Raw genomic sequence first — 12470 nt, forward strand, 5'->3', positions numbered from 1 at the left:
GCGTCCAGCTCTGCCAGGTTGATATGCTGAGAATCTGTTACAGGCCGCAGCCAACACGCATCCTCGAACACGTTTCCTCCTTGCTCCAACGATACTCCCAACGCCAAAGAACTGGCATCAACCCACACACCTACGTTGTCTCCGTTAACACACCATCGCCCACAGGCAGGGTCCTTCTTGTTCACTCTCTCCAGTGTCTCCTTAATCATCAGAGTTAGTAGGACATCATCGGATATGTCATCCCAACCCGTGGTTGTTAAATTTGCTCTGCGTTTAATCACACCAACAGCTGCGCGGAGCCAGCCACAGACCGGTAAGTGACCAACAAGTTTTCCACACCAAGAAAAAGCGGTCCGCCTTGTAACGAGGTTGGGGATGCTTGGAATTTCACTGCCACGCCTCCATTGTAGGGTGCCATCTTCTTCATAAACATCCAATCCCAATACACGTGCTCCTTCCCTTAAACGTTCGGGATTCTTGCATTCCAGACCAAACTGAGCCAACTTTTCTTTTACACACGACGCAGACTGTACATCTTCATTGACGTATACGTCATCAATGTAAGCTGACGTTGAGTCCTTCATGGGCTTTTCTTGGGACAATACTGTGTTGACAATAGTCTTCATGATCTGTGGTGCCACATTTAGGCCAAAGCCAAGGCGTGTAAGGCAGTACCTCTGCCCCTGGAACCAAACTGTCTGGAACGGCCACAACGTCTCATCAACTCGCACCTGTAAATAGGCTTTTCGCAAATCCAATATTGAGACATTAGTGCCTTTCTGGCGCCATTCCCTCAACTTACTGGCGCATACGTCAGCATCGGCAGTGTAGGCTTCAATATGCTTGTTAAGCTCCCTATAGTCCAGCACGGGCCGTACTTTCGACTTGTTATGCTGGACTACTGCCATCAAGGGTATTAGACCCTTCGGAGGCCCAAGCTTGTCCTCAGGGTAGGGGATTAACCAGCCATCTTGGATCCACGCCTTTAGTTCCCTTTCGTATTCTGCTCGGGCCTCACTGGGTATAGGGTACTCTGCAACCCCATTCTTGAGTTTAGTCGGTGCCATTCCCTCGGTCCACTTCCAAGATGCAATCCAGGCCCTCTTGCGCGAGTCGTAGTCCACTGTAAAATCCGGACGCTCGCGTACGCGTTTGTGGCGGGCCTTCCCACTCGGGTGAAGTAGCTACTGAGAGCCTCAACCAGCGTTTCAACAACGACCATGGAACACTTGATGGAGCCATCATCAAAGATGAGGAGGACCTGGGGGAACCAGTTGTGATGGCGACACAGACAGGCCAGATTGGCGCTCGGGAGATTCCGAATCAGAACCCTGCAAGCAATGGGAAATGTTTTCGCTGCGGCCGACGCGGACATTTTGCAAGGAATTGCACCAACAGGGGGCGTGTGCGCTGTTTTAAGTGTGGCGGTTTGGGGCATCTAGCCCAAAACTGTGCGGGAAACGTATCAGGGGAGAGGACGTCAGCGCCGCCCTGCTCCCCGAGCAAAATTTGAACAAGGCGCAACCAGTAATGACCGTCTACGTAAACAGGATACCCTGCTCAGGTGAAGGTGAGTTGTTACACACTCCTTAGCGGATTCCGACTTCCGTGGACACCGTCCTGCTCCGACACCCCTCCACCGAACAGAACTGCGAGTTTCTTTAACTCAGCGAAGAAAACGTCCACGCTTTCCTCCGGTAGAAGTTTTCGGGAAGCAAATTTTTCATAGGCCGTACAAGGATCCATGGCAAATGCCTTGTACAGCGCAGCTTTAATTGCGGTGACATCTCCCTTTTCGGCAGCACTGAGTTGCTGATATACACTCAAGGCACCCCCAGCCAATCTCAGGGGAATTACAGTGTGTACCCTTTTCACCTCACAAAGGTCACACGTCAGCTCGACCCTTTCAACCCAGTCGACGATGGACGTGGACCCGTCAAACTCGGGTATGAGCTTTAAGTCAAATTTCGACTCGGTCATAGTCCTAGAGGCCAAATGGCCGAAATAGCTTGTAACGAAAAAGTGTAAAGAAAAATTAAAGATGGCGCCCGACTCTCTCTTTAACACGGTAAGATATCCTCAACACGGCACAAGAAGCAACAGCCACACGATTCCCCAGCCAACTCAATCGTCACTGCCCACGTCTTTCCCCTCACCCGCTTTTATCGTCGTTCTAGGCCGGCTAAATTTGCATATTCCGAGAGTTCGTGTGACTTTGCGAGACATCATACTTTACAAAAGACGGCGGTCGCCATCTTGGTCCTTCTTTTCTATTTTTGGTCGGTAACGCCGAGCTGGTCTCGAGGTAAGTCTTTTTCCCCTCATCCGTCTCTCCCACGTACCCACACAACACGCAAACACGCGGGCGCTTATCTCCTGGATGCACGTTACAGTATGATGCACAGTTCTTAACACAGAGGAGATACATAATCTTCGAAGGGTTACATAATGTTCATTATAAGATGATAAACACAATTACCTTTCGTTCGTGATGACAACACAACATAATGATGACTTCTTTATTCATCTGATCGGCCGGTCGATGACGTCAGGAATTCAACTTGTATCTACATAGATAATCTTCTACCCTTCGCCTCTAAGGGACTCTGACTCCAACTCATCAACTGACCATCTTTCTGACTCTCTTCTCAACTTTCTGCCTAACTAACTCTTAGATCCTATATTGAGAATCTGCCTTTGTCTATGACGTCAGAAGTGTTTTTAAAACATGACTAATTATCACGTGGCTATGCATATGTTTGTCCAAAACACACTTTTGGCAAACAAAAGAATCCTCAATTATACTCTAACTTATTTTTTAACAATATATTTTTAATTTGCATTGTTCATTCTTTTAGCTGAAATTTTTAATATTTCGATTTCTAAACGAATGGACAATCAACTCTTTTTCTGATATAAACAATATTTAACTATTCTAATAGAATTTAACAATACACTAAATTTCTAACATCCCATTTCTTAACTTTGCCTACAGGGTTCGATTCTAGGCTTATCGTAATCTCATTTTCACTTATTTAATATTCTTCTTATTTACATGGAAAGGGGGCAACCCTTTTCCATATAACATTATCACCTTACATTCATTAACCCTTATCCTCGAATGGCTTTCAGACCTTGATAAGTGGTGACTCCCTTTTAACAAAAAAGTATTAGTCTGATGAAATGAGGTGTCGAAATTTAGAGCATTTTGTTTTCCATCAACACTTGGTTTGAAACTCTAAGTAAAATACGGTTTCATGGCCTTTGGACTAGAATCAAAGTGTAATATCAGTTCTGCCCTAAATATAACATATGCAAATCAAATCACCAACCATTTATCACCTTTTCTTTTTATGATCGAGAGGAGACGGATTATTAAAATATACAAGTTTGATTTTATGAATCAATCCTGAACAAGTGCTGCTTAGAGCATTCTTTCCTGTCATGACAAGGTACAAAATCAACTTCGTAATTTAGTGTGTGTGGGGGGGGGGGTCTCTGTTTCTTCTAACATCCCTTGTATACAGACAAATACAACATTTCCATGGGTAATACATATACAGATTATGAACATATTTGAAGTATTTTATCATAGTTTTTCAAACTATTTTCATCGTAAACCTTTTACACGGCAGTATAGATCCACTTGTTAAAACAATAAATTATTTCTTTTCCATTTTTATTCTTTATTTTTATTTCCAGGAACTTTCGTCAAAGCTGCCTGAGGTCCAAATCCAAACCAATCACTTAAACAGCAAAGTGAAGCATTTAAAACAAATCTGCGATGTGGACAAGCCACTGGTTCGAGTTTCCGCCATTACACCGCGTCTCTTTAATCTAAACGGGAAAGTTGATCATCTCTCTTCCAGTTTGGGAGATGCTAACGTAAGAATCAGCAGCTTTGAAAGTCATCTCATGTCTTTGAACGAATTCCTCATTCAGACAAAACAAAACCAACAACTCAGTGAACCAAACCTTACAATTCAGGATCGTTTGCTACTGCACAAGGTAATTACTTTGTTATCTTTTTTCCTCCTCCTTTTTTATTCTCTTTTTTTTTTATTGTTTTTTAGCATCATTTTTTGCAAGAGTTTCACGATTGTGAGGCTTTGTAGCAAGAGAAGAGGTGGGTGTGTAAAAAATAGAATAAATATGGAAAATTGCACAATAATTAATAAACAATAAATTAGTATAAAAACAATATAAGCCGACATATCTGAACACATCCAGATTAAAACTAGGCCATCTTCTAACACAAAAGATGGCTTCATTTCCTCCAATAATGAATAAAGAGAGGTATGAATTACATTTCAAGTGAACCTCTGCTTGATAAATGCACAACCATTGACTGCAATAAATAGATGCATTAATAACAAACTCGGCAGTACATGAATATATAAAACCACACGGTAACATAAATTTCATGCAATAACCTGACAAATCGTAATAGGATGGAACACGGAAAATTTTGTGTAGTTTAATTGTCATATATTAAAAACTTACTACCTCTACTCACGTACTGAGCACTGTTGAAGTAAATACTCAAAATAGATTCATAAAATGTTATGTACATACATGAAATAATAATACTTAGCTCCTCAAACTGTTGAGCACTCTCAATTGAATTTATTTTACTACATGATTAAATATGGAAAGCGACAAAAATAGTAAAATGAAAACTAGGAAGGCCTACATCTTGTTTAAAAACCATAGATCGAATTTTAATAACCCTAACACTTGCTTCATTAACCCAATCAAACTCGAAATTAGTAGAATTAATAGAACAGTCTTTTCTAGAAAATAAAAAAACACCTGGAATAAACCTAGTGAACGAATACTGCCGAATCAATTGCTTGGTTTAAAAATATTGAAAACAAAAAGAAATACACCTTCCTACAATTTGACACCATGGTTTCTATCCATCCATATCCAAAGAATTTTTCAACACAGCTCTGGAGTTTACTGAGATATATCCCGATATATATAAAGATGAAATCTACATCATTAAAAATGTAAAAGATCGGTATTAATCAATAATAATTAATGGGCAAAAACAAAAATGATGAACTCTTTGATCCTACGAAAAAGAATTCTAACAAAATCAAGGGGAAAAATTTTATAAATACGAAAAAGTTAGGCACAAGGCTAACATAAAATAATTTCTTCAATAAAAACACTTAAAAGATAACGGCAATCCAATATATGCAAAGCCAAAGTCTAACTATCTATCATCAATCATAAAACAGATTCCTAACTCTATCAATTGTCGAATTAGCAAAAATTCTAGCAACAAAAATGTATTTAAAAAGTCAAGCAACATTTACAACACAGCTCGAAAAAATAATGTGTACCATAATGTCAAAATCAAATACTAATAACAGGAAATTTTAAGTAGAAGAAAAAGAAATATTATTTGGTATACACCACCTTATAATCAAATGCTAAAAATCAAACTCGACAAGAAATTTCATTTCTCATTGAAAAACACTTTTATGTAATAAATCGCTTACACAACATCTTTAATAAAAACAACCTAAAACTCTCCTATATTTGCTGAGGAAACTTAAAAATGATAATCAAATCACATAATAATAATAATAATAATAATAATAATAATAATAATAATAATAATAATAATAATAAATTGGAGCAGTAAAATAAGAATAAAAAAATTAGTAAGTAAAGTTGGCAACATAACAACAAAAAAGTGCAAGAATATAATCATTAGAAATAGTAATAAAAATAAAAACACTAATAATGAACAGGAAAATTGTAACTATATAACTCGTGCGCTCTGCCCACTACAAATTAATGCCTAATCAAAAGCATTGCTTACCAGGTCAAAGAAAACTCGAATAACAAAATGCATTATGCAGATATGACTTCCCTAGCATAATATAACTGAGAGCTAAAAGAAAGCAGAAAATAGTACAACACGCTAGTACATGTAGATGACCTATGTAGACTATATCTGAATGAGAAATGAGCTAACCTAAATTTAAATAAAAAAACAAAAATTATTAAACTGTAGAAATGAATAGCAAATGTATACACAAAATAAATTTTACCTTAGGATAACAATATATAAAAAGAAATACATAAGTAAAAATTAATGATAACAACAATAACAGTAATGATAATTATAATTAGTATTGCAATATTTTTTATATTTAATGGAGAACCCTAACCCTAACCCTTGAAAGATTCTATTTATAAATACTGCTGGTAGGAACTGACGAATCAAATTAATTCATGTCCTGTTATCAACGAATCAGAAACCAAAAATGCTCCATAAAATTTGAATCTTTTAGCATTCCAGTGTAATTTTTTTCGTGTCAACACAAGAAGGGTCTTTTGCTCTTTGTTTGCAATTTTATAAAGTCCAGAACCTGTACAGAATAGCGACAGACTGAAAATTCTTCATATCTAGGACTTGTATAGGAAACTGTTCTAAAATTAAACATGGCTTCCAATTTAAGAGGTTATAGAGTCGACAGAAGACTTTACTTCGATAGATCAGAATCAAAATTTGAATTGTGGCAAGTAAAAATTTTAGGATATTTATGAATCCAAAAGGTACATAAGGTAATTCAGGCACAACCTGAAAACAAAAACAAACCTGAGTTTATTGAAAAGAATGCAACTTTCTTTGCGGAATCAATGCTTAGATGACAAAAGTTTACCTCTGGTCATGCAAGAAGCCTTGGACGATGGCTGCAAAGCATTGAACATATTAAGAGAGTATTATTTATCGAAAGGAAAACTCAAAATTACCTTTTTATATACTGAACTGACATCTCTAAAACATACGGAAGCAGAGACAATTGCAGATTATATTATAAGGGCCGAAACAGCAGCAAATTCATTAAAAATGTCTGACGAAGTTATTAGCAACAGTCTGTTAATCACCATGGTTCTTAAAGGGTTGCCATGTGATTTTAAGACGTTTATCACCGTGATAACTCAAAAAGAAAAACTCGTGACTTTTATTCAATTCAAACTAGCACTTGAAAGTTACAAAGAGGAAATGATCACATAAAAAAACGAATCTACAAATATAAAATTTAAAAATACCAGCTATAAATTAATTTCCCTTAATTTTCGTGGCAATTGATGCTGGCCTGAAGGTAACGTCCTAGCAAATTAAGTCAAAGGCGACTTTGTAGCTGAGTTCGAATCTCTTAACCAGTAGTAATTGCCACTTCCTGCACTGATGATTGCGAAAGCATGAAACGCTAGTGTCTGTAGGTATAAATATAATTATTAATATTTATAATATATATATATAACCACACTGAAGAGTTGTGATACAGCGGAACAGTCTATTTGTGGATGACTATATATATATATATATATATAAGATACTTTGTGTGTGTTCGTTCATATACTAGGCCGATTTTTATTAAATTTCGCAGGAAAGTACTTTATTTGCCTGGCAGTGTTTTTAGATAGGTTCTGTATTGGAATATCTTCAATAAGTATTAATAAAAGAAAACATCTAATGAAAGAAGGAACAGGTGATTTTGACCAAAAGTAACACCTTATAGACTTAACAACACAAGCGCATTTGAGAAGTTTTATTACCACACAAACCGAAAGGCCCGACATATAAAATCAACAGTAGCTTCTTTGATATGACAGGGGCGCGTTCAAAATGAATGTTTCTGTTTAGAACACAATTTCACCATGATACTTGATTTTTCATTTTAAAATTTAATTCAAGCCATTATACACCACAATATTTTTTATAAAATCAACAGTAGGCTCTCTACAGTGCAATATAGACTACAATTTATTCTGGACTAAGTCACAGCATGTGAAGATTCATCTCAGTGCACCTCGATGTGTCTTGAACTCGAGCAGGCAATCGATTTGATTGAAAAATGGACGATTTCACTGATTTCTATGACAATAAACATATGGGAGTTTGAAACATTTGTTGATCATCATTCGATCCCAGGCAACGTCGGCTCTCCCTGCTAGTATATATATATATATATATATATATATATATATATATATATTGTGTATGTTTTTGATTTGGTTTGATATATTAATTTTTCCAATATTGAAATAAGTTCGCGTTTAGGACGATTTCTGATGTCCCCTCATAAATGTTGTGGCAAAAGTTTTTTTATTAAGGCCATTCGGAGGATTTACCGTCAGAAATCGTCCGAAACGCGTTAAACCTATTTCAATGATTAGAAAAATGATTATATTAAATCAAATTAAAACAAGAGTATAAAAACCCAACACATTTATTTAAATATACGTCTTTTCTCTCGTTGGAATATTTTAACCATTTTTACACACACACACACACACACACACACATATATATATATATATATATATATATATATATATATATATATATATATTCATGATTCTAGGAAAATATTTGCCATAGTTTCCGTACAGAATAATCATTTCAGCTAGACGAAATACTTTCTCAATTGAATAGAGATTTTTCATTTTTATAGGAGGTGATACCTCGAAATATAAATATAAAAATAAAATATGGCACCATACTATGTTTGATTCAATACAATACGTTTGTAAACATTTAATTGATAATTACTAAATTCTTCAATATTGTCTGATTAGTTTGGGGTATTTAAAACCAACGCATTTGTGACGTTTTGATTAAACTTATTAAGAGAAAGAATAAAATCGAGTTGACCTTTACTCTTACTGTTGGGATGATTCCAACTATGAAGCTTACAGTTCTGAAAGAAAGTATTAATTAGATAAATGTTATTAGCAGAACAAAAACTAGCCAGCCGTTCATCTCTAATATTACTGGAGTCGATGGTGAGTTTACCAACACAATTCTGATATGTGAAATGTAAGCCACTGACACGGGTATTGAAATCATCTATAAATATCAAAAGAGTACTTTTATATGGCCTTGATTGTATCACATGGACTAAACAACTAGCCAATCGCATTGAGGTGTTTCAAAATCGCGTAATGCGTTTCTTTACGGGACATTACCTGATCAAAAAAAAAAAATTATCCACTCTTCATAAAACTACATCCCTACTCCCTATTTGATAAAATCAAAAGTAAAACCCTTAAACTTTTTGGCCATGTCAAATGATCAACCACTGATACGTCAAAGTTATGCTTTGAAGATATGTTAGAAGGCAAAAGAGGCATAAGAAAACCAAAGAGAAGATGAAGAGAAAATGTTTTTGATTGGACATCTCTCAACAGTTGGCCATCCATTAACCAACTTGCCCTGGATCAGAGGGAATGGTGAAAAATGAGTCATGTGTGTTCGCAATCTGCACCAAGCAGAAAATGCGACTCGTGATGATCAATATTGTCGTTTTATCCAGTTTTGCTGACTTGTATGAAACCGAATATTACATGGATGTCGCTTTCAAATATTAACTTTGATGACATTGAATGATTTTATTCAGATCTTCAGAATATTAATACGTAATATTTTATTGTTTTTTTGTTTTGTTTTTTAAAGAAAATGCTAGATGACATTGAGAGGCAAAAGACCAAGACCGACAACCTCATGAAGCAGCTCCCTAGCCAGATGCTCAAGACCGGATTCCAGCACCCGGAATATGTGATCCTAATTGAGGAACTACACAGCTGTGCTGAAGAACACCAGCGCTGGCTGCTGGATGCTTTCAAGCAAGAGGAAACAAACAAGATGGAGATACAACAGTTGAAGCATGACCAATTAAACCAGACTTTCCCTACCGGCAGCGACCCTAACCTACTGCGCTATGATTTTGCAGAAAACGCGGTTTGTATTTCTTTTTTTAAGTTTTTACTTGCATGTGAAATCAGATTGTTGTATATTTTATGTTTATATGTAACCTCTCATTAGTTTAAATACTGAAAGCACATTTCTATGCATCACCCAAGCAATGATTTAAAACCCAACTGACCAGATTGAAACCTAGAGTTCTGTTACATCATTCAAGACAGTAGACGTTTACCTCTTTAGAAGGTTAGATACAAGTTCAGGTAGGCTTTGGAAAACTCAGCACACTAGTAGTGTCACCTTGACCTACAAAAATGTTTGAGCAGCCTCATCATCATTTTTCTGTTAAGGGCAGCTCAAACGATTAGCAAAAAGCTAACGATCTCTCAAGATAAAGCATGGGAGGATGGACCTCCTAGAATTGCACGAAACTATCCTCAGACTGATAGATATAATGTCATATCTTACTCAAAGATAATCCAGACTCTGTCGGATTGAGTGTCGAGGATGCATCTTGGTATGACACCAACTCGGGACTGTGTCAAGTATGTGAGATTAATGATACTTATTTAAAAGATAAAAACAATCTGAAGTTGGCATAGTTCTTTGGTTTCTCTGGGATATTCAGTAAATTCCTACTTCGGATTGTTACCTTGTGCCGTGGAAGAATCAAGATATGCATTGCATCCTTTTTACCTCACTGCTACCAAAAATTCTCACTTCGGGATTTACCAAACAATTTAGATATGAAATTCAATATCCTTTTCATTTTGAACCAATATATAATTTCCCTTACTTTGTGATTTAAAAACTTTAAAAAATTTTAATTATGATTTTTTATGTTTATTGTTTTTAGCAAATTACATATAAACCATTTATAATATTTCCTAATATTTTTTCTCTGAGGAAATAGGTAAAAATCGAAAACCTATAGGTTAAAGAGATATACTTATTGAAATGTATTCTTTGTATTAAATTTAACCATTTCACATCATAAAATTTAAATTACTAAATTATGATATATCTATGTAAACAAATCGAGCGGAAGTATTTGGACAATGTCAAAACATCGTTAATTCATTACCCACGCAGCATCAGCCGTATAGCACAATGGTGAGAAGCCTTGACTGTCATTTCGGCAGTCGAGTTTCGACCTGGCTTGAGGTATTTGCCTGTCTAGCCGCACTGATGAGCTGTGAAACGGCGAAACAGTACTGTATGTGGATGACTAATATATACAGGGTGGCCACAAAGTCACGCACCAATGTTAATTTAAAAAGTTAAAAAATTAAAAAATTTATAGTAGTAACATTTATTCAAAATTATATTAATAAAAAATAAATATTAACATTGGTGCGTGACTTTGTGGCCACCCTATATATATATATATATATATATATATATATATATATATATATATTATATATATATTAATGAAATTTAAGGGATGTAGTGTTTACCTGATATACGAAATGGTAAACTTCAAACTAATATAAACAACAGCATTTACATATAGAAAATTTAATCCAAACCGAATAAAAAAGCTCAATACACACACACACACACACACACACACACTATATATATATAAAGTAGATCCAGTATTAAAATTATTTTTGTTCATGTGTTTTGAAGGAAGTGGTGTTTAATCAACACTACTAGTGAGCCATGATTTAAGATACTGTTTTGTTTTTAAATCCCCGAAACAGTGTTTCATGGTAAACAACTGATGATCCCTTTAAGAACATTGGTACTATTGTTTGTTCATGCAAGTAAAACGATTCAGCGATACGAGAAATTAATTGACTTACAGATAAAATAATTTTCCAACGAAGGAGATTTTTTTCTATTATAGTTTTAAAGGTTTTTAAGAAACTTCCAAGACATATATATATATATATATATATATATATATATATATATATATATATATATATATATATATACCGACATATTTGACAATTGCATTTTTTACTTCATTTATGATGAAAATGCAATTTATTTGGACATTGTTATGTGTTTGTTTTTATTTCTGGATATTATGACAATTCTATTCTTATAAGATCGGATGTTTAAAAATAATTGTTTTATTGTACAAATTAAAATAAAGATTTCTTGAAACAGTTGTAAACAAATTAAATTTGTTTACAACTGTTTCAAGGCGATGTTTATGTGTATACTCATATTTGAAACTAATTTAAATAGTGAAAAAATCATACGTATACTCATCAACTCTAATCAAAATGCAGCTGTTGGTTTTAAATTTTATACGTTTGTTTATCCTTATATGTTGACATTTCATTGTTGATGGAATTGTTGAAAAAAATATGTGCAGGTTTTTTTTCCTTTTGATATTTTTTTTTTTGATATTTTGCATGCTGAAAGATACTTGCTATTATATTTTAAAAACATTATTTGCATGATTGACTCATTTTCTTATCAGATATAACATTCATGTTCAACACACAATTGACAATATTAATGTAAAAAAATCAGTACTAATTGTAAAAGTGTTGGTGAAGAGAGTGTGAAAGTCTTCAAGAACCAGTGATAATCATAAATGTCGGTGAGATGAAGATGGAAGTCATCATGTGTTAGATGTTTATATTAGATTACGAATAAACATTAGCAAAATAACACCAAATAGTTTGATCCTATTTATTATAGATTAATCTTATTACAATTATATTTGCATTACAATCGTATTAGTAGATAACCAATTTATGTAGAAAAAGTGTAA

General features: G+C 34.8%; 1 protein-coding gene across 3 annotated transcripts in view; it reads left to right on the top strand.

The window, feature by feature from the left end:
* LOC145294135 (nesprin-1-like) overlaps window positions 1–12470 on the top strand; it is a 1091614-nt gene that overhangs the window by 823952 nt on the left and 255192 nt on the right. For all 3 annotated transcript variants that reach the window (XM_080141241.1, XM_080141242.1, XM_080141243.1), the window contains 2 exons: window positions 3703–4008; window positions 9485–9769. In XM_080141241.1, the coding sequence (XP_079997367.1) occupies window positions 3703–4008; window positions 9485–9769 (591 nt within the window). The remainder of the gene's footprint in view (window positions 1–3702; window positions 4009–9484; window positions 9770–12470) is intronic.

The sequence above is a fragment of the Euprymna scolopes genome, chromosome 15, assembly GCF_053919585.1.
Source record: "Euprymna scolopes isolate OS-2025 chromosome 15, ASM5391958v1, whole genome shotgun sequence".
Lineage (NCBI taxonomy): Eukaryota > Metazoa > Mollusca > Cephalopoda > Sepiida > Sepiolidae > Euprymna > Euprymna scolopes.